The sequence below is a fragment of the Arachis hypogaea genome, chromosome 7 (genome assembly GCF_003086295.3).
Source record: "Arachis hypogaea cultivar Tifrunner chromosome 7, arahy.Tifrunner.gnm2.J5K5, whole genome shotgun sequence".
NCBI lineage: Eukaryota > Viridiplantae > Streptophyta > Magnoliopsida > Fabales > Fabaceae > Arachis > Arachis hypogaea.
This window is the reverse complement of record NC_092042.1, coordinates 28,815,213-28,842,684: the sequence shown is the minus strand read 5'-3', so window position 1 is coordinate 28,842,684 and position 27,472 is coordinate 28,815,213. Positions and strand designations below refer to the sequence as shown.

Genomic DNA, 27,472 nt, shown 5'->3' with positions numbered 1-27,472 from the left:
TCAACTCAAATTTTCGAAAATTTGGAGAAAAATGAGGAAAAGATATTTTTTTGATTTTTGAATTTTTAATTATGAAAGAGAAAAACAACAAAAATATTCAATGCATGAAATTTTTAGATCAAAACAATGAATGCATGCAAGAATGCTATGAATGTCAAGATGAACACCAAGAACACTTTGAAGATTATGATGAACATCAAGAACATAATTTTGAAAAATTTTTGATGCAAAGAAAACATGCAAGACACCAAACTTAGAAATTTTTAATGCATGGAAAAATATGAATGCAAAAATGCACATGAAAAACAACAAAAGACACAAAACAAGAAATCATCAAGATCAAACAAGAAGACTTGTCAAGAACAACTTGAAGATCATGAAGAACACTATGAATGCATGAGATTTTCGAAAAATGCAAGAAAAATTTTAAAAACATGCAATTGATACCAAACTTAAAAATTAACATAAGACTCAAACAAGAAACACAAAATATTTTTGATTTTTATGATTTTATGATTTTTTTTTGTATTTTTATTGTTTTTTTTTTCGAAATTAAAGTTTAGAAAAACGAAAAATAAAAGAAAATTTTGAAAAAGATTTTTTTAAAAGAAAATTACCTAATCTGAGCAACAAGATGAACCGTCAGTTGTCCATACTCGAACAATCCCCGGCAACGGCGCCAAAAACTTGGTGGACGAAATTGTGATGTACGTTCTTTGGATTTTGAATGAAAGCTTTATTATGGCACTGGTTGAATTCACAACTCCGTTCAACTAACCAGCAAGTGTACTGGGTCGTCCAAGTAATAAACCTTACGTGAGTAAGGGTCGAATCCACAGAGATTGTTGGTATGAAGCAAGCTATGGTCACCTTGCAAATCTCAGTCAGGCAGATTAAAATGGTTTATGGGTTTCGAAAATAAAGATAAAAGAATATATTAAATAAAAGGATAGAAGACTTATGTAGATTCATTGGTGAGAATTTCAGATAAGCGAATGGAGATGCTGTATGGCTCAAGGACGCCTGCTCTCCTACTGCTTCTACTCAATCCTTCTTACTCCTTTCCATGGCAAGCTTTGTATAGGGGTTCACCATCAGCTGTGGCTACTTTCAATCCTCTCGGGAAAATGATCCTATGCGGTTGTCAGTCGCACGGCTAATCGTCTGGAGGCATCACCCATGGTTGATGGCTACATCCCATCCTCGCAGTGAAAACTAATGCTCACGCACTCTGTCACAGTACGGCTAATCACCGGTTGGTTCCCGCTCCTACTGGAATAGAATCCCTTGATTCTTTTGCGTCTGTCACTAACGCCCAGCAGGTTGCAAGTTTGAAGCACGTCACAGTCATTCATTACTGGAATCCTACTCGGAATACCACAGACAAGGTGAGACTTTCCGGATTCCCAGGATCCTACTCAGAATACCACAGACAAGGTGAGACTTTCCGGATCCTCATAAATGCCGCCATCTATCTAGCTTATACCACGAAGATTCTGTTGGGGAATCTAAGAGATACGCATTCAAGCTCTGTTGCATGTAGAACGGAAGTGGTTGTCAATCACGCGCGTTCATAAGTGAGAATGATAATGAGGGTTACTTATCATCACATTCATCATGTTCTTGGGTACGAATGAATATCTTGGAATAAGAATAAGAGAGATTTGAATAAAAGAAAATAGAACTTCATTAATACTTGAGGTACAGCAGAGCTCCACACCCTTAATCTATGGTGTGCAGAAACTCCACCGTTGAAAATACATAAGCAAAGGTTCAGCCATGGCCGAATGGCCAGCCCTCTCTGTGATCAAGTGACCGAATGATAAAAGACTTTAAGTGGTCAAAAGATGTCTAATACAATAGATAAATGTTCTATATATACTTAGACTAGCTCCTAGGGTTTACATGAGTAAGTAATTGATGCATAAATCCACTTCCGGGGCCCACTTGGTGTATGCTTGGGCTGAGCTTGATTAATCCACGAGCTGAGGCATTTCCTGGAGTTGAACTCCGAGTTATGACGTGTTTTGGGCGTTCAACTCCGGATCATGACGTTTTTCTGGCGTTTAACTCCAGACAGCAGCGTATACTTGGCGTTCAACGCCAAGTTACGTCGTCATTCTTCGAATAAAGTATAAACTATTATATATTGCTGGAAAGCCCTGGATGTCTACTTTCCAACGCCGTTGAGAGCGCGCCAATTGGAGTTCTGTAGCTCCAGAAAATCCATTTCGAGTGCAGGGAGGTCAGATTCCAACAGCATCAGCAGTCCTTTTGTCAGCCTTCTTCAGAGTTTTGCTCAAATCCCTCAATTTCAGTCAGAATTTACCTGAACTCACAGAAAAACACACAAACTTATAGTAAAGTCCAGAAATGTGAATTTAACATAAAAACTGATGAAAACATCCCTAAAAGTAGCTCAAACTTACTAAAAACTATATAAAAACAATGCCAAAAAGCGTATAAATTATCCGCTCATCAGAAGGTAACTTAGGATTTCTTGAGTCTCTAGTGTCCAATTGATTGATAGTTGATAGCCATTAACTCTAGCCTTCATTAATCCAATTAGTGGAAAGCTAGGACTTATGGACTAGGATTGATATAACTCACTTGACTTTCCTTTGTTAATTGATTTAAGGATGACTAAGTGAGATTAATCCTTGCAACTACCATACTTGTGGCTAGTGATAATGATGAAGACCCTTGACAACCAAATCTTGCCAAGACCATTTTGTTAATAAAGTTTTCTTACCATTTACTATTCATGTTTCTCATCTAAAACCCCAAAATAAACAAGTCCATAACCAATAACAAGAACACTACCCTGCAAGTCCTTTGAGAGACGACCCGAGGTTTAAATACTTCGGTTATTAATTTTAGGGGTTTGCACTTAGTGACAACCAAAATTTTGTATGAGAGGATTATTGTTGGTTTAAAAACTATACTTTACAACGAGATTTCATTAGTGAAATTCTAAACCGTCAAAAATCTAATCATCACTTGGCTGTCAAACGTAGTACTTGTTAAAAAAGCCAATGGGAAGTGGAGGATGTGTGTTAATTAGTCAGACCTCAACAAAGCATGTCCCAAAGATTCTTTCTTTCTCCCCAATATTGATGTCTTGGTAGACGCAGCAGCAGGTTACCGTTTCTTGAGTTTCATGGACACATACTCTGGATATAACCAGACACCCATACACCAGCCTAACGAGGAAAAAATGGCATTCATAATGCCAGGAGACACGTATTGCTATAGAGTAATGCCGTTTGGGTTGAAGAACTCAGGGGCAACATACCAAAGGTTAATGAACAAAGTTTTCGGCGATCTAATTGGAAAGTCCGTTGAAGTGTACATCGACGACATTTTAGTCAAAATCAGCCAGCCAGAGGACTTAGTCAGTGATTTAGAAGTCCTCTTCCAATCCCTTCGTAAGCACAACATGAGGCTCAACCCCCTCAAGTGCGCTTTCGCCATGGAGGCAGGGAAGTTCCTCGGATTCATGATAACTCAAAGGGGGGTTGAGGCCAACCCAGACAAGTGCGAAGCCGTGTTACAACTGAAGAGCCCGGGTTGTGTCAAGGATGTGCAGAGGTCACCTGAAAGGCACACAGCTTTGTCCCGCTTTTTGAGAGCCTCGGCAGAAAAGGCCCTCCCTTTCTTCAACCTGATGAAAAAAAAGGATTGCCTTTGAATGGACCTCAGAATGTGAAGAGGCCTTCAACTACTTCAAGAAGGTACTATCGGCACCCCTTGTCCTTGGCAAGCCTAGAGCAGATGTAAAGTTATTCCTCTACTTGGCCGTCACGGACCAAGCGCTGGAAGCCGCCCTCATCCGGAAAGAAGAGAGAACCCGGCAATTGGTGTATTTCGTCAGCAAGGTGCTCCAAGGAGTAGAGTTGAGATAATTAAAGTTGGAAAAGCTGGCTTACGCTCTCCTCATTTCGTCTCGGAGGCTCAGATAGTACTTCTAGGGACACCCAATCTCAATGCGAACCGACCAAGCCATCCGTCAGGTCTTGCAAAAGCCCGACTTGGTAGAACGAATGATGACATGGGCAATTGAGCTGTCCCAATTTGACCTAAGTTACAAATCTAGACATGCAATCCAAGCCCAGGCAATGGTAGATTTCCTGGTAGAGGTCGTGGGAAGCCCTCCCGAAAACTCGAACACACGGTGGATGTTCCATGTTGACGGAGCCTCCAGCCAAGCTTTTGGAGGAGCCAGAATAATCCTTGAGAGCTCAACGGGGATGGTCTATGAACAGTCGGTTAGGTTTGACTTTTCGGTGTCTAATAACCAACCCAAATACAAAGCTCTGATCGGAGGCCTACTCCTGGCCAAAGAAGTCGGAGCATCACGGGTTGAGGTCAACAGCGACTCTTAAATTGTGACCTCCCAGGTAAATAGAACTTACCAAGCTAGGGACTTGATCTTCCAGAAATACTTAGAACGGGTAAAAAAGTTGTGCGAAGATTTCCAAGAAGTCACAGTCCAGCACGTGCCAAGGGAAAAGAATGCCAGAGCTGACCTTCTATCAAAGCTGGAAAGTACGAAGCCGGGTTTAGGGAACCAATCTCTCATTCAAGGGCTGATAAAAGAACCGTCCATAACCCTATGCCTCACGCAAGTCGTAGGCCCCAATGCTGGATAGACCCAATCATCTGCTGGTTGGAATTCGGCGAGCTCCCAGAGGGCGACAAAGAGGAAAAAGCAATAAGAAGAGAGGCAACCACGTGTGTGGTGGTCCGAGGCCAGTTGTATAAGCAAGGCTTTAACTAGCCTCTGTTGTGCGGCCACCGTAGCTAGGAAGCTCGTTAGAGCAGGATACTACTAGCCCTCGATGATGGTGGACGCGTTAGTATTTATAAAAAAAGGCAAGAAATGTCAAGAGAACGCCAACTTCCACAAGGCCCCAGCAGTAGACCTCGACTCTATGTTAGCAGATCGACCTTTTTCCCAGTGGGAAGTCGACCTCTTGGGCCCTTTCCCAGTAGGACCAAGACAAGTAAAATATCTAATTGTAGCCATCGACTACTACACCAAATGGGTGGAAGCAAAGCCACTAGCTAGCATATCGTCAGTAAATTGTCGGAAGTTCATATGGAGCCAAGTGGTGTCCAGATTTGGAATCCCTGAGGTCGTGATCTCAGATAATGGGATACAATTCGCAGACAAGAAATTCGACGAGTTCCTTTCTGGGTTAGGAATCAAATAGAAGTTCTCCTCAGTTGAGCACCCTCAGAGTAATGGCCAAGTGGAGGCAGCGAACAAGATCATCCTTCAAGGCCTGAAGAAGAGATTAGACCAGAGGAAAGGATCTTGGGTAGACGAATTGCCCTCGGTCCTATGATCATATAGGACAACGCCACAATATTCCACCGGGAAAATGCCTTACCGACTTACCTACAAGGTCGACGCAGTCATTCCCGTGGAAGTTGGGGAGCCTAGCCCAAGAATGCTCCTCGGCGGTGGTGAAGAGGCAATAGAGAATGCTCCTAGGGAACAATCCCATTTGACAGAAACGGTTGAAACAAAGAGTGGCGATGAGATACAATGCCAAGGTGTTGAAAAGAGACTTTGAACAAGATGACTTAGTGCTGAGGCAAAATGACGTCGGACAGCCGACCCCAGGGGAAGGTAAATTGGCGGCCAACTGGGAAGTCCCGTATAGAATAAGGAAAGTTTTCGGCAAAAGTGCATACAAGCTGGAGCGCCTAGACAGAATCGAACTGCCGAGAACTTGGAATGCCATGAATTTGGAAAGATTCTACTCCTAGGGTATGACCCTATGCTTTAACAATTTATTTCCTCACTTATGATGTTATCTTCATACTTGCCTTATGTTTGTCGGGAAAGCCTCCCCTGTTTTGTCATCCATTATGTTCATTACTCTCATTCAGTTGACTTAATTTCATTATTAATATTATGAACCTACGAGTTATTGCTTTATCAAATATTATTAGCACCACGTGTTTATTTTTGTTCACGGTTTTTCGGGACTGATCACCCCGGGAGAATATCTATATATGTATATGTATATATAAAAAATAAAAAGTAAAAACAAAGTGTAGATAACAAATTCATGGCCCACGAGCCAAGCTAACACAAATATTTCACAAGGGCACACATCAGCCAGAAAAGTACAAAATAATATACAAAACTAGGGCATCACATCAGCCCTACAAGTTCATCACTAAGTAATTACAAAAGTCTTCACTTCCTCTGAATGTCCACGATCTTACCATCTTGGACCATCATGAAAGCGCCAACAACAAAAGTGTCAAGATCGGGAGCCAAAACGGCGATCTGAGCCTTGATGCCGTCTTATGTCGCCTTCACGACCTTTCGAGCGTCCCTCACCACTTTTTTGTTTTTCTTTTTCAAAGTTGCAGCCTCCTGCTGAGATGCTTCCATAATCTCCGGGACTCAGCTAACTTCTCCTCCATCTCTTTGACTTTCGTCTCGGCAATAGTTGTCTAGCCGTGCAAAGTATTCAAGGACTCGGTGAGAGTAAGGTCCCGCTCGGCCAGCCGGACTATCTCGACGGCATCAGCAGCAACTTGTTTTTCCTTCTCCTCAAGACGGGCCTTCAGAGCCCCCTTCGAGGCCTTCAAGCTAGTGAGGTCTTTCTGCACGGCCCTCAGCTTCTCCTCCAAGGCTTGGCAGTTGACCAAGATGGGCTCTAATTTTCGAGCAATGGCAGCAGAACGGAGGAGGCTACGATAGGTCCACCTCGCCTAGGCCGCGAGGTCCTCATCCTGGAAGAACGCCCCGTTCCCTGGGAGGAGCTGGGAATCTATGAAGAAGCTGGCATCAAAATTTTTTTCCATGACAGTTAAAGTCTTGGCGCCGGCAATTGCTTTCCACTTCTTGGGGTTGGTTACAAGGACCACTTCGCGGTCATCTCCAACCTCTTCTTGAATCGGGTCCTCGGGAGGGCAATTGTTTGCCTGATCTTTTGGTGACTTGGCGGGGGAAGGAATGGCCTCTCCCTGAACACCCGAAGCAGCCTGGCTCGACCCCTCCCCGATTGTTTTGACGCGAGGACCTCCTGAAACAGTCGCCAAAGTGTCATCTTCGACGTTGCTCCCATCATGAGGAAGGAAGTGAGCCATCAGCTCGGTCATGGTCGTCTTTCCAGCAGCCATGGAAACTATAGTAAAAAATGAGAAGTTAAAAACCGAAGTAACGGAATCAGTAAATAAGAATCTCAAGTCGAAAGCTTAGGAAGAAGGAAAAGTAAAATGGGTAACTTACTCACGAGGGCTCGACCGGCTTCCCGGTCCCCTGTCACCAAGTGAGGGTTTAAATTTTTGGTGCCAAAGATAGCCAACAGTATGTCGGCTACCCAGCGGTTCTCTTTGCTCATCCAGTTGTAAGGCATCTTTACAAAATAATCCACCCGGCCCCAAAACTCCAGTAGGTCGGGATCCACCTTGTCCCTTCTAGAGTAAGCCAGAATGGGTGATGGCCCTGGACTGGTCGGACCTTGAAAAAGGTGCTCTTAAAATTGTGAAAAGAATCCTCAAAGAGGTCGAAAATCTTGTGGCCCTGTTGATCCCGGAAGGACATATATCCCTTTTTCGTTTTTCCCTCTCGAGTGGGGTTCGTCAACTTAAAAAGATAGAGAAACACATCAACGGAGATTGGGAGCCCTAAATACTCGCACACCGATTTAAAACACTGAATGGCGGCCCAACTGTTAGGATGAAGTTAGGATGGAGCAACGTCACAGTGATTTAGGAGAGAAATAATGAAGGGAGAAAAGGAAATCGAAGGCCCATGGTGGTGAACATTGGCTTATACACCCACAACCAATCGACAACTCGGGTGTCGCCATGTTCATATGACAAACCCTGTCCCGCTCGCTCGGCGTGTCTTTCACGTCTGAGGTGACCCAGGCGCAGTAATCTATAACGTTCCCACGCACCATCGGTTGAGCCATACCTACAGTAGGGGCACCACTAATGTCAAATCGGGAGGTCGTAAGCTTGTGGGATACACAAAAACAAGTCACAACCAAGTACAATAATAATAAGCATTGGCTACACTAATCCAAAAAGCCTAAAACCAAGAAACGTACTCCTAACCAAATCCAATGGCAGATGGTACCCCCTCTGATAACTACTCAATGCAACGCAAACTACGCTAGCGCAAAGCAAAGAGCCAGAAGCAAAAATAAAAGAACTAAAGGAATATTTGCAGAAACGTAATAAGACAATGAAGGGGAAGGAACAATTACCAGGAAAATGTGCAGGTGATGGAGAAGGAGTAGGTAGTAGGAAGATGCAGAAGCCAAAAATGGAGAGCAAGAAGAAAAGACTAGCGCAGCATGATGGAAGCAAATGTAATGAGAGAGGAATAAACTGAGCAAGGAACAAAAAGTGATTTTATAAGGAAGGAATGGTAACCGTTGAGAAGGAGCGTGAAAAGGCAGGAGTACAATGGTCTTTCCATTAGGGTTTTCAAATCAAACATAATGAGCATTAAATGCTCGGCGCAGAATCCAAGGCGACATCCCAACCAACGGATAGGGCATCACGTGCACACGAGGTCGTGACCTTGGGGAACTCGACTGAAGAGGGCGTGTACTGAACGCGCCAACCACGAGCATAACCTCATAAGTCGGCACGTTGGGGGTACTGTTCTAGCCCAGCCCCTTTTATAGCTGGACCCGGGTAAAAAACCACCAACCCGACAGGGTTACAGACCCGACAGGTTCCCTGACCCGAGGTTTCCCTCGCTTCTGGCATGATACCCAGCCAATTGGAAGGAAGCTTCATAGAAAGAGAACCTGCACATATGGAGCCCACTTCCGTGCAAGGTATATAAGGGGGAGGATCCTACCCCTTCTCAGAGGTACGTCACCTATACCTACCCTATCTGTTACCATTTCGTACGGATACTAACTTGATCGTCGGAGTCCTTGCAGGTAACCACCCCCTATCCGTTCAACCCATCCGGGAAGACGTCTGAGTGGGAGCTCAGGACCCACCACCTTCTCCTCTCAGTACTCCTACATCTATCCGTCAGTTTTGAACCATCAAGCACCCGACCTGATGATCAAATATAATTATTATACTCTTGTATATTTAAAGGTAATTGCATTGTTAGAAAAATTCATTTTTAATATCATGCTTTCATATAGATAACTTTTCAGATATTTAACAAAAATAATATTAATTATATTTTCTCTATGTTTGATCAAAATTTCAGTTTTTGCCCGAGTATGAAATGTTTCAATTTTACCTTTCTATTAAAATTATTAACAATAAACTATTAATCGACATTTTTTTACTTGTTAAAAGAGAATCGCTATTGTTTTATCCACAAATTTGCTATTGAAGAGTGAATGTTAACATTCATTTTTATATTCACTGTCTAGGATTAATTGAAGGTTATCATACCCCAATAAAAAGATCCCAACTTAATGAATATTGCTAATTAACTTCCAACTTATAGAATTTATCAAAATTGAAAATTTCAGGTTGACTTTTTATAATAAAAAGTTGAAAAGGGTTAATAATTGTTCTAAGTATTTGATACAAAATCTAAAGTTTTAATAATGATCAAAGAGAAATTTTAAGAGGACAGTAAATTTGGTAATTTTTAGCTATTAATTAACTATTAATGATATTTTTAATAATATAAGATTGCATTTAATAGTGTAAAATTATTCAATTTTTTTCTTATAGTTAAATGTTGACTTAGCACTCCTCATAATCAAAATATTTATATGTAAAACTGATGAATACCTGTTAAGAGGGTTGGTATACGTGGTTAAAAACTGAAATAGACCAAGTGATTGCGATCCATTTAATAAAGACTTTTATGAGAAAGAAAGAAAGAAAAAAAAAACAATGGCCTTAATTTAAAAAAATTAATTTGAGAGTTTTAATTTTTAAATAAAAATATTTTATTCTTTTAGTGTTTTCAAAAATAATTTATATATTTAAATCTGTACTCATTTAAAAGTTAAAAAAGTTAAATTAAAATTCAGAATTATTACTCATCTCCAAAATATCTGTAGGGATGACTTGCAAAAAAAAAAAAAAAAAAAAAACACTTGGAAGTCAGAACTGAAAAGAGTAGCGATATAAATCCGTTGCATGCGAATTAGGATATGCATATAACTATATATCTTTCTATATGGCATGGCATGACCCAAGGTGACGCCATAAGAAATGACAAATGAAAAATGATCCCCACACTTGAAAGGAAAACCTTGTTGACACACTGACACACATGTACCAATTATAGGAAGATTCATTCTTCATTCATTAATATCACCCATATTATACAGTAACAATATTTCACACACAAATATGTATAGTACTAATTAATTAGTAAATTGATTAAAATTCTTCTAGTTTTGCTCCCTACTATATCTCTTGCAATAAAGGTTAAGATTTCGCCGATTGGCATGAATATGTACCGCAATAAAACACCTATCACTATACGTGGCTCATGCAATATATTGTTTGAGAAAATTCCACGAAGCTTCATAGCACTGCACTGCTACGGACATTGGAAACACACCGTCTATGTTTATTACAACTATTTTTCCTAATAATAACAAAACATTATTATTATTACTATGGTCAATTGGTTAAGAAAAACAAACACTATATTAATTATTCATTTGATAATGCTAACTTTCGCACACAATATTTAATCTTCACGATATATATCCTAATAGAGAAAGAGAAACTAACAGCAATAAAGAAACTAAACCTATTACATATATACGAACCTTATTATATAGTTTTCATTTCATCCGTTCTTCTTCTTCTTCTTATTCTCTCTCAAATGCACATTCTAAGTTATTACTCATCACAACAAGGCAATAATAATAATAATAATACAATGCAACCCTCATCCTCTATGGAAAACAATGATTTGGAGAACAACAATAGCAATAAGGAAGTTTCAAACAACATCAATGGTAGTGGTAGTGGTATTTTTGCAAAGACACCATCAATGGTGGTGAGAAAGAAGTCATCATCAGAAGATTCAATTATTGTCACAAACAATAGCAATGGTCGAATGGAAATGCTTAGGAATTTCGTGACAAATTTGAGAGAGGTCATTCTTGGAACTAAGCTTGCTGTGCTTTTTCCGGCAGTGCCTTTGGCTGTTGCTGCAGATTTGTATAGCTTTGGAAGGGTAAGCTCTAACCATCATTTTTACTACATGGTTCTTATGATTTTCATTTATTTATTTATTTTCTTTTTTATGTCAACCCGTTTTATGGTATTGTAATAAATCCAAAATGTTATGTATATCTAACACTTTTTTTCCCTTTTTATTTTGTTACTCCAAGTGTCACTATAAGTTTCCTTCTATTTCGTTTTATTCATAAATTTAGTTATGTATAAGAATTAAAAAATAAAGTTAAGATTTAATAATGATAAAAAAAAACATTTATTAGAATGTCTTTGTTTATTTGTTAGTATCTGATTAACTAATTTTACTTTATATTATTCCATTAATACTATATGCCTTTTTTGTAATTACAATCAATTTATAAGTCTCCTGTTTTAATTTTATAAGGTTAAAATTTTGACTTAAGTTTTTTTTCTTTTTTTTTTCAAAAAAACTACTAACTTCTTTCTGTGTCTTTATTAAAAAAAATATATAAAAAGCCATTTTACCCTAATGCAATAGGCAGTTTAGAATAAGTAAAACTAAAAAGTACCTATAGTTAATCACATTTATTTTTACTTTTTTCTTTTTTTATATATATAATGTTTAAGTCTGGCATATATCTTACCTGGCCCAAATATGTAAACTAGTATGAATTTGTGAGATGATTATCAAGCACTAGTTGTATCATATTATTAAATTTATCCTATTTTATAAAGTGTCTAATTTGATGAAATGACAATATAACATTTCATAACTATTTAACCATTTTTTTTTTTTTTACGTTTCTTTCAAATGATCATCCTATAATTATTATGTGCATGTATATATTCCAACGGTATATTAAAATTAAATTTTTTTATAAATATTTTTTATAATATTTAATTTTATGTATTATCAATAGAAAAATGAATTACATGGATATTAATTATTAAATAATAATCTAAATCTATATATATTTTATTTAAGGTAGAAATTTATATGTAAATATTTTTATGTGAAATTATAAATTAATAATTATTAAATGATTTGATATATTTAATTAAATTATTATTTAATTATTTTTATTTGTTAACTTGACAAGAAAATATATGTATCCAAGTATTTATTTTGAAAACGGTTGTCCTGTCCTATGCAGCCGTGGATTTTTGCATTAAGCTTAATCGGACTTGCCCCGCTAGCAGAACGTGTCAGCTTCCTCACTGAGTATGTTTGCCATGACAACTCCTATCTAAGCTATATATTTATTTATAGCGATAATAATTTAGTATATGATTTATGATTCTTGTTATCGTGTTTCTAACTCCTTTTATTTTTCATTATTCTCATCCAACATGAAGGCAAATTGCCTACTACACTGGTCCAACAGGTACAAACACTTTAACATATAGTATATATGTTGCACAAAGATATTGCATATTTTGAGATAGTTAATGGAAATTTCTGTATAATTAGTTGGAGGGCTTCTGAATGCTACATGTGGAAATGCAACGGAGATGATAATTGCATTATTAGCACTGCGCAAGAACAAAGTGGATGTTGTCAAGTTCTCCCTTTTGGGTTCCATTCTCTCCAACCTTCTTTTGGTTCTTGGTAGTTCACTCCTTTGTGGTGGCTTGGCCAACCTTAAGAGGGAGCAAAGATATGACAGGGTACAATAATAATAATATTTAAATTCTATAATTAAACTTAATTACTTGTTCTATTTACATAAATTATTATTATTATTATTATTATTACAGAAACAAGCAGATGTGAACTCACTGCTATTGTTGCTGGGGTTGCTGTGCCATTTGCTCCCATTACTGTTCAAATACGCATTAGCAGGGGGAAGTTATTCAATTGCCACTTCTACCCTTCAGTTGTCAAGAGCAAGCAGTGTTGTCATGCTAATTGCATATCTTGCATATATTGTTTTCCAGTTAAAAACTCATCGAGTAATATTTGATGCACAAGAGGTAGTACAATAATTCAAATTCAAGTTAGTTAGCAAAAGGCCAAAATCAGAAACAACCTTAGCTTGGACTATATATACCACTTTATTAATTATTTGGTGCGGGAATTTCACGTCTACAGGAAGAAGATGATGAAGAAAAGGCCGTTTTAGGATTTTGGAGTTCATTTTCATGGTTGGTTATTATGACATTGGTCATATCTGTGCTATCCGAATATGTTGTGGGAACCATTGAGGTATATATATATATATATGATTATTTTTGTAGCTATGAATTTTTTTCTTCAGTACCATGCATGATCAATTAATTAATCCCCTTTTGTTTTAAATAGGCTGCTTCAGATTCTTGGGGCATTTCGGTTAGCTTCATTAGCCTAATCTTGCTTCCAATTGTTGGGAACGCTGCTGAACATGCTGGTGCAATCATATTTGCTTTTAAGAACAAGTTGGTATGGTTTAATTTTTGTCAGTTATATAAGTACTATATAGTTTAATAGAAATTTCACTCCGTATCATGCTTGACTTAGATATATTAACTGTAAAGTGATATTTTGAAATAAATTAGTGGGGGCTCATGGTTCAATTAATTATCATGTATGCAGGACATATCTTTGGGCGTTGCCATGGGATCGGCAACTCAAATTTCCATGTTTGTGGTAAGAATGAATTAATAGTAGGAGTTTGTTGTTATTGTTATTCTTTTAATAGACATATTAACGCGACTTATTTTCTTTAACTATTGGAGTATGAAATCCCCTTATGTAACTTGGTGTACAACAAATAGTGTGAATATAACTTAGTGTAAAACAGGGAAAAAGCGTGATGGATCATTATTGAAAATGTTGAAAAAATTGATCATCTATCGAATAATCGATTTTCATCAGGTTCCATTAAGTGTGATTGTTGCATGGATAATGGGCATTCGAATGGATCTGGACTTCAATCTTCTTGACACAGGGTGTCTTGCTTTGGCAATTCTTGTTACGGCATTTACTTTACAGGTAAAGCTATAAATGCTCTACGCCTTCTATATATTAAAATTAGGAAATTGCTACGGTAATTTTTGAATTTTGAGGGTAAATTATCCCAATTATATATTATTGTATGATAAGTCTATTATGTATCTTTTTAACATATGAAATAATGAATTCTTTAATTAATATAATTTTTAGTTAAAGTTTGTACAAAAATAAGCTTGTGGAACATGCATGAAGTACACTTTTAAGATTCCGGTTTTTTTTTTTTTTTTTGAAACTATGCGATAAGTTAACTATTAGAGATTAGAGTATGATATTCCAAGTTCAAATAAAATGCGTAAAGAAATTTATTTTTACATGTTAAATATGTGTATAATTAGACCTACCATATAATAATACAACACAAGATAATTTCCTCCAATTTCCTGAGGGTGCAAGAACCATTGCCGTAAATTTATATGGCCAATTTCTGTTTTCTTTTACCTTACAGAAGATTTTTGTTGTATCTCTTGCAGGATGGAACTTCACATTACTTGAAGGGAGTTGTTCTTACCCTATGTTACATTGTAATTGCTGCGTGCTTTTTTGTTCTCAAAACTCCATTTACCGGTAAGTTATAATCCTAGCGTATTGCATCTCATATTGCAACTTAAATTTCAGTTTGTGCATCTCAATTTAGTTTCTGATTTCTATGTTGAAGGACAATAAATTAGATATGCTGCTAAATATAGAAAATTTGATGTTGGGGAAAATTCCCTAGGAGATCTCCGTTTATTGAATAGAATATCTAATTATGTACTTGTCCAATTAGCATGTAAACTATGAAGTGGTTCTTGAATTGACATGGTTTCTCTTATGATGCAGACGACCCTGACATCGAAACTAAAACATCCTATCATGCTGTGGCCTAAATAAAATGGTTTTGTTCCCGGAAGCTAAGCTATGTCACCCTCTTTTGCTTGTAACTGAAGCTCCTCACCTGGATTGGAGAATGACACCTTTTCTATGCTTGGTGGAACATAACATATGTGCCTTAGTAGCCGAGGGTTTGAGACTAAACATATTTCAATGCTTTGTATAACTTTTTCTTTGCAATAAGGTTAAATTTACTCTTAGAAAAAGAAATAATAAGGTTAAGATTTTGGGTCTTCGCATATCCAAACCCTCCCTCCACCCTCCTTTTTTTTTTCTTTTTTTGTTTACCCTTTTATTCCCCTGTTTTAATTCCCTAACTACTTTTTCCTTATTTTTAATGGATATTACTTTTTCATGTATTTAATTTATGTGCTCCGCTTTCATGTACTTATATATACACTTTACCAAGGAATAAGAATTCCTTTTGAATAGTGAAATTCAAGTAGTAGTTCAGTGAATAAGGAATGTTGTGTTAATCACTATAAAAATGGTTAAATATTATGTTGGTAAATCTGCAACACTTCTAAGATTATTGGTGTGTACAAATAAATCCTGATGGGTTTATATATTCTAATATGACTAGAGCATATTAAGAATGGTGATCGAGGGAGACAGGGTGGAAGCAGTTTCAGGGAAGTTTGTGGAAGCTGCAAGAAATTAAGGTAAAATCATTCACTGATATATGTCTGTTGAATGATTGATTACGGAGTGAATCAGCCTGTCTGAACTATATTTGTATATAATTAGTAACTACCAATCTACTGAAAACTTATTCTAATTGACTGGACACTTGGTAACAAATTGAAAAACAGAAGAACAAACAACTGATCATAGCTAATCATATCAGAAAATCTCTTCATGTAAGTGAACTGTTGGGTATGACAGAATGAACATCCTAACTTTCCTGTTTGTTTATACTTTATACTTTTACATTTTAAACTCACTCGATGAGGAAGCTTGTTGACTGAATTTTCTAGAAGCTATTGAACTAAAGACTAACTGTAAATGACTCAAGTAAATGTAAATAAAAACTACATCTATAAAACTCACTTTATTTAAGGTTATAGTAAATGTACATACCTAAGCCTATACCCTAACCCTCAATTTTGTTTTTTCATAGTTCTAAAACCTATCTAAAACGCTCATCTCCTTTGAAAATTCAAAACTTTGACTGATATGGCAAAAGAGCCGAAGAAGATTAAAATGAATCCAATAAGAACTATCACTGAAAGTCCCACAGATGAAATACCGTTGATTTTATCATCATATCCAAGACTCGCTGATAAGTATCCTTTCACAGTGCCGTTGAATCCGGGTCCCGAAATTGTGGTTCCGACGTCGCCAAGCTGAGATGTGACTATGCCACGTAATGTCCACGAAACCGGGCAGATATAATAGAACCAAATCCACCATCCTGGAATCCTCTGAAACAATAACAAGGGGTCAATAACATCAGAATCCATAAAAGAGAAATGAAAAGTTTCATGGTTTGAACCAGCAGTAAAATTATTTTGCAAGCAAAGGATTACTCACCGATTTTGGCACAAGAAAACCAGAAAGAAGATTCCACAGAGAATAAAATGCTGAGGAAAGAACAGCTGCCAAGTGTTGAGAAGGAGTAAATCCAACGGCCATCATGCCGTAAAAGGTGAAGTAGGTGAAGGTTAAGAACATGAACAAGAGATAGAGAAAAAATTTCGCTGCAATGAAGAAAATATATTCATTGATCAGATGCATATTTTTTTCTCAATGAAGAAAGTATATTCATTTTTGCTTTGCTTCTTTTCAGTTACTACGAAATTTCAACACACTTTTTTTTTCCTGTGGAGAGGAGAAGTAGGCCAGATTCATTGTATAGAATTATAGATTGTAAAGGGAGAAATATCTACATACGGTAAGTTGAAATATTACCAGCTGTCCTTTCAAATTCGACCATCAAATATGTGATTATACCAAATAGAATAGTCTGAACAGCAATGTATGGTATCTCTATCAGCCCCTGTCAATGAGATTAAGTAAAATTTAAAAAACGTTAACATCGGAAATAGTTTCCGGTATTGCAATATATATACCTGAGCGGCAGCGTATGCGATTGGAGAGTACATCCCAGCTGCTTTCTCCCTGTAAAACACTGTTCTTTCTATAGAAACAATGGGCTGCACAGAAGAAGCATTATTTACCCCGAGAAACAAGCATGCAGAATACAGAGCTCCCATAACCACCATAAGATCCTGAGGAGTTGACCTACAGAATGATTATGATAAGTGTTTGATTATTTGGGTTAGAGGGAATGACCCCGAGAAATTACATTTTATCAACTCTCATAAGGAGTCATCCTTTGACTAATGGAGAATAATTCTAACTTTTTGTCCCTTTGATTTAGTGTTCGAATTATTGAAAGCATTCTCTTTACAACAAATGAGAACATAGAGGGCAGTTACCTTTTTAAGCCAACTTTCCAAAATACAGTTCCAAATATCAGAGCACTGATTGCAGTGAAGAATAGCCTCATGGCATTATATGGTGGGCTTCTCCAGTACACAAGGTTTTGTTTCCATATGCAATAATAAAATTGGGAGAACAAGTTTTGTGAATATGTGGTGTCAAACTTCAGTGGTTTTGAGCCAGCAGGAGGGTCTCCATTTTGAAGAATCGAAGCTTCCACCTCCCTGGTAAAAATTTAAAAGAAATAAATATTGACAACAACAAAATTGACTAAACAGATTAATCATTCAGTTCCAAAATCAATTTTCCTCTCCTAAAGGATAGTTTTTTTCTCCCTAAATATCACCCATCACCAGTCTGTTCTCAAATTGTAATGAAAGATTATGCAATATCAAAGAAACTATATATTAGAAAAAAACAAGCACCTAAATTGGTCAGAACTTGTATATATGTCTGCAAAATCTGCACCAATTCTTTCTTCGACAGCCGAAGTAGTAACCTCAAGCACCCAAGTAGCTGGATTGTAGCCATCTGGAATGGGGGGAATTCCACTGATTCCCTGAAAAATCACGGAGGAAAATAATCACAAACCAAAGATATGAACAACACAGCAGAGAAACTTGCATCCTGACTCGTTTCAGAAAAGAGGCTAAAGTGTCATTTCACCTGAAAGTAGTCTATCATTATCTGTGAGCGCACACCAAGCTTTCCCCCATATATTACTCTTCCCCCACGTTTCATAAGAAGTAACTGGGAATCAAGAAAACCAAGTATTAGGCTCATAATAGAAGCTAGTGCATCGCTAATTATTGGAACATTTAACTGACGAAAAAAGCTATAATTGAACTAACTTCATCAAATGCTTCAAATATATCAATACTTGGTTGATGTATGGTGCAAACCACAGTTCTTCCAGTATCAACCGTATTACGAACAGTTCGCATGACAATTGCTGCTGCACGTGCATCTAGTCCAGATGTAGGTTCATCCATAAAAATAATGGAAGGGTTTGCTACAAGCTCTACTGCAATTGTCAATCGCTTTCTCTGCTCTGTTGATAATCCAGAACTGCCAGGCATACCAACCAATGCATGTCTCAAAGTGTCAAGCTCAACAAGTTGCATTACTTGTTCAACAAATTCCTGTAATATCTCAGTGAATCAAAATTTGGAAATAATTCAAACCAATACGGTACATAATGTGTCGTTAAACAACTTACATGTCTTTGACTGATGCTGACATCCTTTGGCAGGCGTAAAGATGAAGAAAACCATAGGGATTCCTCAATCGTAACTTGAGGAGAATGTATATCATTTTGTTCAACATATCCTGCTATTCTAGCAAATGTCCGTTGCACTTTTGGGTAACCAGATATTTTAATGTCTCCTTCTATATGCCCTCCAGTTTTCCTGCCGGCAAGTACATCCATTAAAGTGGTCTTTCCGGCCCCACTAGACCCCACTAGTGCTGTAAGGACACCAGGTGAAAAAACTCCGCTCACATTTGACAATAGCTGCAACCGAGTTTCTGGTATGCCTTGCTTTCTAAACACCTATTTGAGAAAAGGGGAAAAAAAATCCAAACCAGTTAATGGAAGAGACTTTTTTCAGTGGAATGTAAAAATTAACAAATTAGTTTAGACCTAAAGTACAAATTAACCACCTTCGGCATTTCAACAGAATAATTAACATTGTGGAATGTCATTGTCAGTGGTTGAAATGGAAGAATCATTCCTTTCTTATTACTTTCTTCTCTAATAGTCAATTCATGGACCTGATTCGTAGCTGCAAAACCAAGTTATGGATTGTTAGACAATTTTGGTCAATACATGATTAACCCTGCACATTATATTTGGCTCATTACCATCTCTAGAAGAGTTATTTTCTGAATCATCGTCAGAAAGAATAACTGTCCGTGCTTTCTGAAGTGCTGTATTAAAAATAATAAAGACAAAAGGATTAGAGAGAAAGGAAAATGGGGATTATGAGAAGATGGCACAAAGAAAACAATGATGAACAGAAAATAGAATTTAAAAAAGTGGGTCGAAGGAATGACAGTGATAATTATATAGTAACAGAGAATGCATGCTATAAAATGGGAAGAGGAAAAGAGTGTGCGTGTGTGTGTACAAAGAGAAAATATATTCAAAACTTACGATTTAGATAGGCCAAGGCCACAGTAACCATATTGTTGAAAAAGATTGCATAGAGTGCCAAAACGCCAACACCAATCCAATACCAGTAACCATCACTTGGTAAGCTGTGTAGACGGAGGATATTGTCACCAACTGTGTTGTGATTAATTGCAGATTTCTGCAAAAATTTACATAATAATTTATAAATATTCTTTAAGCCAATTCCAAATAAGGAGTACTTATATAACGATGACATCAAAGGCTACTCATTGGTCAGATTGCCTACATTAACATCATCATCATTTAGTAAATTTACCAATTTTAGATACAAAAGTCATTGTTGCACCTACACCAGCAGCTGAAGATTTTCATACGAATTGATTCTTTGGAATGAAAACCTTCCTAATCAAGAGTCAAGAGTTTATACCAAACAACCAATGATTCGCTTCTGCCATGGTTACAGACTAAAATCAAGTGAGAAGGAGCTGAAATGCTGAATATAAAGATCAGTTGTTACAGAAAGAGGAAGAGTTGCATTGCAAAACAAAATACCTCCATCCATCTTGAAGCAGTAAACTCATTAACAGAAATTGCGCGTTGTCCATATGTAAGGGGGGACAACCAGTAACCCCAAATCCACCATGGCTTAATCACACCTGAAGGAATAGCACAACAATCACTAACAGCAATATTTTCAATTTTCTTTGCTAACATTGTGCTGCCACCTACCTTTCGGGATAATAAACCCTCCAAGCAAGAATATAACTAACAGTGCAGCTGATCCAAATGTATTCGCAAGAACCATGTCCCGTGCGATAGATGCCATCATCCGGAATAGACCTAATGCCATTTGATGCACTGTAAACAGTAAAATCATATAGCGAAAAAACCTGAAACATTTAACAGAATTCAATGATTACAAGGGTAAGAACCTGCAACTGAAATATGTAATGAAATTAAGGTACCTTCCCGCGGAAGGGGCAAATCCAACAGTGTAGTATACAACAGCAGACCATATTATAGCCTCAATAACAGAGTAGGGTACACGGAGAATCCAACTAGAAAGAGACCATGCCCATGCAGGATAGAATAAATTGTCTCTTTGCTTATAAAATACTGGAAGCCGAGTTATCATGAGAGGTAGCTCAGAGAAACCATTAAACATCATGTGAATGAGCCCAAAAAATAGAGCAGAAAGATAAAGGTTTCCGTTAACCTCATCTGTGGGATGTAATCTTGTTCGCAGGAATATTGTGCATGTGACAAATCCAACAAAAGCAACCTTCAAGCGGAAGAGAAACATAAAGTAAAACACAATTTCTGAGAAAATAGACAGGAACAGAAGAAATAAGAACAACAAACATTTAACAAATTACAGAAATCAGAATCCGTAACATCTAAGTTATTACCATTTCAGAGACACTATCGTTTAAGATTATTAGGTTTTATCCTCAAAGTTCGTCAAGGACAGGTAAGCAGGAAATCTATATAGTCACCAGCCAAACTCAACAACAGTCATAGATGTGAGAAGTGCTCATTTAGTACACTGGCTTCCATCGAGTCTTTATGGGTTTTTCAATGAAAAGTGAAAATATGCACTCTAGAAAGTGATATAGATCAGATCAAGAGATTGTTGAAGGGAAACCTACATGATGTGATACCGATACGATTGAATCATGGTAGAATTTTAAGAACAAGAAACCATACGTAAGTTTATATTTCTTTGAACTATTTTCCTTATTTAATAACAGTACTATCCGATAGAAAATCATGTGATGCTTTGGGTTTGGTTTCTTGAACTCTGTGCTGCTACTACAACCATATCATGTAACTTTGAATTGATAAAGAGATATGTTCTGAAAAGAAAAAAGAAGTTCAAACAACCATCTTAAAATTCCATATCAAATCAAGATTACCTGGAACGTCCTAAAGATGTAAAGAAAACTGTGCCTTTTGATCAAAATAATTTCTCGTGAAAAGCAAGCTTTAAAGAGCTCCCACTTCGACACAGCAAACTGAGATTTAGCCAAAGCTGAAGGATGACATTTTGATTTATCAAACGGATGAGCCTGCATGGATTCCATATAGCTTCCAAATTTGGAATTCCTGAAGGCTTCTGCAATCTCAAGAACTGAGATATATTGGTATGGCTTCGAAGGATCAGCCCAATATTGTTCCTGATCCTTTTTAGAGGTCACCTGACAAAAGAAAGATGTTATTAATAAGCAAAAATTTAAGGATGCTATGGCTTCGAAGGATCATAAAAAGCTTTGTTTTAAAATATACTAAAATATACTACCTCCTGAAGAAAGTCTGCAACACCCTTACGTGGTGGAAGTTGAAAACCTATTGACTCAAAAAACTCAAGTACGTCTTCTCTTGGGCCTTGATATACCACGTAACCTTCTGATAGGAGTACCAGATCATCAAACAGGTCAAATGTCTCAGGAGCTGGCTGAAGGAGGGCCATGAGCACGGTAGCCTCCATTTGATGGACAAAATTCCTTATGCATTTTACTATCTGGTATGTGGTAGAGCTATCAAGTCCAGTTGATATTTCATCCATAAATAGTGTTTTTCTTGGACCAACAACCATCTCTCCTAAACGATGCAATGCAACAACTCATTGATTGCGGCTTAAATTGCAGTAATAGTTGAGATACAGTCAAAATATTTCATTCAATTCATCATTAATGGATCATCTAGAAACTCCTAGCCAATCCAGGAACAAATACACCAACTACAAGCACTATTACCAACAAGTATCAGTATGAGATATAACCCAAATTTGCACAATTAAGAATATCTGTATAACTCAAGTCCAGTTCCCCTTTTAATTATCTCAATACCTTACACATTATAACCAAATACGGCAACCAAATGCAGTTACTTCCACAAAAAGGGTAAAGACAAACCTGTTGTAACTCTTTTTCTTTGTCCACCTGAGACCCCCCTAATCATTTCGTTACCAACTATGGTCTCTGAACAAATATCAAGACCAAGCACTTTCAAAATGTAATCAGTTATTACACTGTGCTTTTTACCACCAATAGATGATGCCTGTGGAATAAATCGAATTTCACATTCGACATTAGAGAATAGCCTTGAGGCACGTGTTATTTTCACACACATTAAAGATGATAACCTTCATAAATGCGTCGATTTCTGGACTAGGTCGTATGTTCCTTTCCTTCTCTAAGCGGCCCAGGTCCTTGGTATAAACTGTAAGAAAAAGATGGAAGAGTTGTCAGCACCTAAGAAATTTTTCTGTCAATAATTTAAATATTTAAGTTTACCTGCAAAACCTTCTTTTGCGCCTTGACATCTAGCAGCAAAGTCAAGAGTTTCTCGCACGGTCAGTTCTGCAATATTATTATCTGTTTGGCTAATGTAAGCAGATGTCCGTTTAACATAAAAGTCATTTATATCATAGCCGTTGTATGTTATGCTGCCAGTTTTCTGTAGGACATATAACAAAAAGATAAATCAAAATAGGAGCGCTTTATAAACAAGGGACCGTTAATGAACAATCAAATTGAAACAAGAAACCCAGGTAACATGCCAATTCCCGGAAGCCATTGCTTTTTTCCTTTTACATAATAAGTCTTACAGGTATTGTGGTAATAAGACAGAGATTAGATTATTGACATTGAAAATTAATTTAGAATATCTTTCCTTCCATCTTGAAACTATTATCCTTTTTGAGCAACTTCTATGGTTTTTGCTAAGAAATCAATTATTTTAAGTTTTTAACCAATAACCACTAACAAAATAGCAGATGATGAACAAGATTCAGAGTTTGAGTTGTAATTGTTGGTTGATTTCCATTTTCCCCCCTAATTTTATATGAATTTGAAGAATCCTTAAGAGTTCAAAATTGTCACTTAAACCAAAATACAATCAAATTTAAGAGTGTACAAGGAGTTTGAGAACAGTCAGCTACAGTTATTCAGCATAGTACAATACTTCAATAATTAGTTATTAAATATTGTTAAATTAAACTTTACAATACAATTAATATAAATCAAACTTTACAATATCATTATTGACCACTTATTTCAAAACAGAAAAATGTTATTTATTCTGTGGTGTAAGTTTTTTTTTTTATCCACAATATCTACTATTTATTATTTATTCCTTTTTCTTTTATCAAAATAAATTATTAAAACCTTTTTATGGAGTATAAAAAATTTAGTTCATGGAATATATAAAAAAAAAAATATCTCTACGAGTATATACTAAAAAATAGGGCAAATAATTAGAAGCCACTATTTTGCTTAATTAACCAAGCATACTTGAAATGATTTTCAGTGTAGCACGCAGAATTTTATCAGTCGACAAGCTCAGATTTTGCTTTCTTCACTCTTAATTGTGTTAGTAATATTTTGGAAAAGAGAGGTAAGTATCTTCTATACGGCTTTTGTTAAGTAAACCAAGACAAATATAGATATTTGCAGTTTGCACCTTTAGGTTCTTATCAAGCTTGCCCGCTAGAGCCGAAAGTAAAGTGGACTTTCCCGATCCCGGAGGTCCAAGTAGCAAAGTCATCCTACGCAACGAAAGTGGGATACATATTATTAGAACAAAGCAGACACATGAAAATACTGAACCCATAGCTACCAAAAAAAGGAACCCTTGACTCGTGATAACAACGTCATCACGTTCTGTTCCAAATGCCAACTACTAACTATATAGCGCTATTGATATAGGCTTCAGCTTAAGGTTTGAGTTTGGTAACATAAGGAAGATTGTTAAGAAATTTATTTTTATAAAAAATTATATTAAGGTAAGTATTATTTGAATAACCTCGATTCAGATTTTTCTGTTGAATCTAAATTAAAAAATATAAATACTTTCTAAATTATTAGCATCTATCAGTTTTTATTAACGAAAATCTTCTCATTTTTTTTTTTATAGAATTATGATCTAAGTGAATGAGATTCTGTGAATCTTATTCTTATTGCTTTAAAAAAATAGAAAAAAAAGTAGCAAAATGCATAATACATGTTTTAATGGGATTCAAAATTAACCATATTATAGCTTGTCCTATAAAATATTAATTATGAGCAATGCTAAGAACCAGCAACTTTTGTGATTGGTAGCCATCAAATAGCCATTAATAATGATTTAATGGTATGAGATTCGTGTGAGATTTCATCCAATGGCTCACCTTTTTCTGCTGATTACATGATGGCCAAAATACAATAAAATTGCTGGTCCCTAGATTTTTTCATTAATTATTTTGTCTGTTTAAAACATGTATCTACTATCCATTTCTCAACACTCCATTCAAAACACGCAAACTAGAAATGGAAAGATTATTGGTTGCTAATAAGTTACCTTATTAACTTATTGGCCTGTTAATATCTACCACTTGATCAACATTTTCAACAGGATTATTACCTTAAGTGTCAAGTATTAAGTTTATTACATGCTCTAGAACAATTGCTTTTACGGTAATACTAAGTAAATAAGAACTTTTAATCAAACATAATTTCAGTACTGTTGAACAAATTCTTGGAGATTCTAGTTATAGAAATGGTAAATGTTATATGCACTATTTTTATATAATCTTTTGAATATATCTTAATTATTTTAGCATTTAAAGTGAAATGTACCTAAAAAAAAGTGAAGAATTTGTTTTTTAATATAAAAAAGAAAAATATAATTTTAAAATGTACTAAAAAAACTCACAAATATCATTTTTCAAACCTGTAATGCTATTTAAGACTCAGTGCATCGGCATTACGGCCAGTTTTTTCTTACTTTTGTTGCCATAACGATTTCGATGCAATGGCATGGGTATGCTTGAAACGGCCAAAAAAACCTAAATGATTTTATTTGAATTTAAACTGAATTAGATTGAATTTTAACTATTATATATGAAGAAATAAATGGTTATAGGTACTTATTTCAAAGTACACAGTATAGTTAACATATTTTAAAAATGATAATTTTTAAAAGAAAAAAAATGTCAGAACTTATTTTATTTAATATTTATTAATTAATTATTTAATAATTAATAAATATTAAATAAAATAAATTTTAATTATTTTTGGTTAAAGTTTTTTAGTTACTAAATATTTTTATTTTAAAAAAAAGAAATTTTTTAAAACAGTTATTCAAATAAAAATACTAAAACATCTTTTTATAAAAATACTTTATATAAAAGTATGATTTATTTATTTGATTGTACTTTAAATAAAAATAACACTTTTGTAATATATTAAAATTTAATTTTATTATCTAAAAGTAAAAAAGAATTTTTACATAAAAATAATTATAAAATCTTCTTTTTGAAATACCATTTTTTTAAATATAATTTTCCTTTTAAACTTTAATAACACAAATCAACTAATTTTTATCAAGATTGACAAAATTTCAGTTCCATTATTTATTTCTTGTCAATTTCATCCATGCTGATTTTGAAATGAGAAAATATCTACTTTTATCTCACATTCGAAACACACAGATAACTATTCTTCGCTTCTTGGTTAGAGAAGCATTTGAGGATTTGAATTTGCGGTGAATTAGTTTCGTCTAGTTGGCTTAAACTAGTATCTACGAAAGACTATTTACCTTCCAGGTTTGATAACACCACTGACATTGTTCAATATAGTAAGTGAATGCCGTCTAGGTCGAAATATCCTCAAACTCGTTAGTATATTCTGCGCGTAACCACATGAAACAATTTAATTCAATTTCAAAATTAGAATGAGGCACATAATAATCAGAGAAAGAAATACAGAAAGAATAAATCAGGGAAATAAGGAATTATGAAATTAAACCTCAATGACGTCACGAGTGAAATTGATCAGAGTTGGGAGAGATCTAGAACCGATTTGAACATCAGCATGCACATTCAAATCCTTGTACCTCACTTCAATCTTCGGCACCTCCAATCCAACCCTATCATTATTCAACAAAACAGAAGCAAAAATCACGGATCCCTAATACGGTTCTGATTATTAGAGATAAAGAAAAAAGGAAAGGAGAAAGGAAAAAAGAAAAAGAAAGAAGATCGTTACCTATCGAGGCGTTCTTTGATGGCGAAGAGGAGTTGGTAATTATCTTGTTCGTTGGTAGCGAGGGCTTTCTTGACGACGAGCTCACGGTGCTGGCGACTGAGCTTCCTGACGTCGATCAGTTCTTCTTTTTCACCTCCGCCGGGTTTCGACTTCTCCTCCGAGCCGAAGGGAGATCTCCGGCGAGACGATGAGGCTCGGAGGACGGCGTAGTTGCTACGCTTCTGAGACGGCAATCTGGAGAGAGCCGCCCACCGGAGCTCCTCCTCGTCCTCCTCCACCGTCTCAGCGTTCGACGCCCTCGCAAAGCTCTCATTCCCGATCGATACTATCTCGAAGTACTCGCTCCCATCGGAGGTCGTCATTTCCTCTCGGCCTTTCTTTCTCTCTAAACCGTTGTTATCTCTCTCTCACACACTCTCTCTAAACCGTTATTCTCTCTCTAAACAGTTATCTCTCTCTCTCTCAATCGCTGTCGATGTAAATGTAGCGTTTCTCTTTCGCTTTCTCCCTCTCTCTCTCTTCTAGAGAAGAGTATTAGTTACAGTTTTCGGTTTAGATCGGAGAAGAACGAAAGAAGTCGCATGAAAAAAGAGTGATGCGTGAGAAAATTGTGATGCGTTGCTTTGTGTTATGTGTTACTATTATATAACAAGATACTACCGCGAATTTTGAAGGTGGATGAAATTACGGAAAATGCCTTGAACTACAAGGCTGGGTCGACCAGTTAGGGAAAACTGGAGAGTTGCGAAAATGCAATTAGCTACTGTAGCTTAGCTGGCTTTTTTCTAGTCTGGAGTGTGTTTTATAGTTTCATGCAACTCACGATTTGTAATGCCATGTGTTTTTATGTATAATTGCTCTGTTGTCCTATTC

General features: G+C 36.2%; 2 protein-coding genes across 2 annotated transcripts; one reads left to right on the top strand and one right to left on the bottom strand.

The window, feature by feature from the left end:
• The first annotated feature begins 10,626 nt into the window (after nucleotides 1-10,626).
• On the top strand, nucleotides 10,627-15,429 carry LOC112702886 (vacuolar cation/proton exchanger 3). The gene is made up of 11 exons (XM_025754109.3): nucleotides 10,627-11,167; nucleotides 12,285-12,352; nucleotides 12,487-12,515; nucleotides 12,602-12,798; nucleotides 12,889-13,104; nucleotides 13,223-13,336; nucleotides 13,433-13,549; nucleotides 13,703-13,756; nucleotides 13,985-14,101; nucleotides 14,593-14,686; nucleotides 14,942-15,429. Exons 1-11 carry the CDS (start codon nucleotides 10,811-10,813, stop codon nucleotides 14,986-14,988), a joined length of 1,410 nt encoding a protein of 469 aa, XP_025609894.1. The 5' UTR covers nucleotides 10,627-10,810; the 3' UTR covers nucleotides 14,989-15,429.
• A 394-nt stretch (nucleotides 15,430-15,823) lies between these two features.
• On the bottom strand, nucleotides 15,824-27,214 carry LOC112702885 (ABC transporter G family member 31). Its single transcript, XM_025754108.3, has 24 exons — nucleotides 26,600-27,214; nucleotides 26,360-26,480; nucleotides 26,151-26,239; nucleotides 24,036-24,120; nucleotides 22,868-23,030; nucleotides 22,717-22,793; nucleotides 22,487-22,631; nucleotides 21,871-22,172; nucleotides 21,488-21,769; nucleotides 20,537-20,853; nucleotides 20,301-20,461; nucleotides 20,124-20,227; nucleotides 19,593-19,749; nucleotides 19,301-19,366; nucleotides 19,100-19,221; nucleotides 18,657-18,989; nucleotides 18,289-18,579; nucleotides 18,104-18,187; nucleotides 17,863-17,996; nucleotides 17,434-17,661; nucleotides 17,065-17,236; nucleotides 16,904-16,991; nucleotides 16,526-16,692; nucleotides 15,824-16,416 (listed from the first exon to the last, which is right to left on the bottom strand). Exons 1-24 carry the CDS (start codon nucleotides 26,959-26,961, stop codon nucleotides 16,135-16,137), a joined length of 4,332 nt encoding a protein of 1,443 aa, XP_025609893.1. The 5' UTR covers nucleotides 26,962-27,214; the 3' UTR covers nucleotides 15,824-16,134.
• Nucleotides 27,215-27,472: the final 258 nt, after the last annotated feature.

Bases quoted from the DNA above. Each gene is read 5' to 3' on its own strand.
- LOC112702886 (XM_025754109.3), top strand. From the start codon at position 10,811: ATGCACATTCTAAGTTATTACTCATCACAACAAGGCAATAATAATAAT. The intron at 13,550-13,702 runs GTATGGTTTAAT...TCATGTATGCAG, and splicing joins TTGCTTTTAAGAACAAGTTG to GACATATCTTTGGGCGTTGC. The intron at 13,757-13,984 runs GTAAGAATGAAT...GATTTTCATCAG, and splicing joins CTCAAATTTCCATGTTTGTG to GTTCCATTAAGTGTGATTGT.
- LOC112702885 (XM_025754108.3), bottom strand. From the start codon at position 26,961: ATGACGACCTCCGATGGGAGCGAGTACTTCGAGATAGTATCGATCGGG. The intron at 26,240-26,359 runs GTTTAATTTCAT...GGTTACGCGCAG, and splicing joins TCACTCGTGACGTCATTGAG to AATATACTAACGAGTTTGAG. The intron at 18,580-18,656 runs GTAAGTTGTTTA...GAGATATTACAG, and splicing joins TCAGCATCAGTCAAAGACAT to GAATTTGTTGAACAAGTAAT.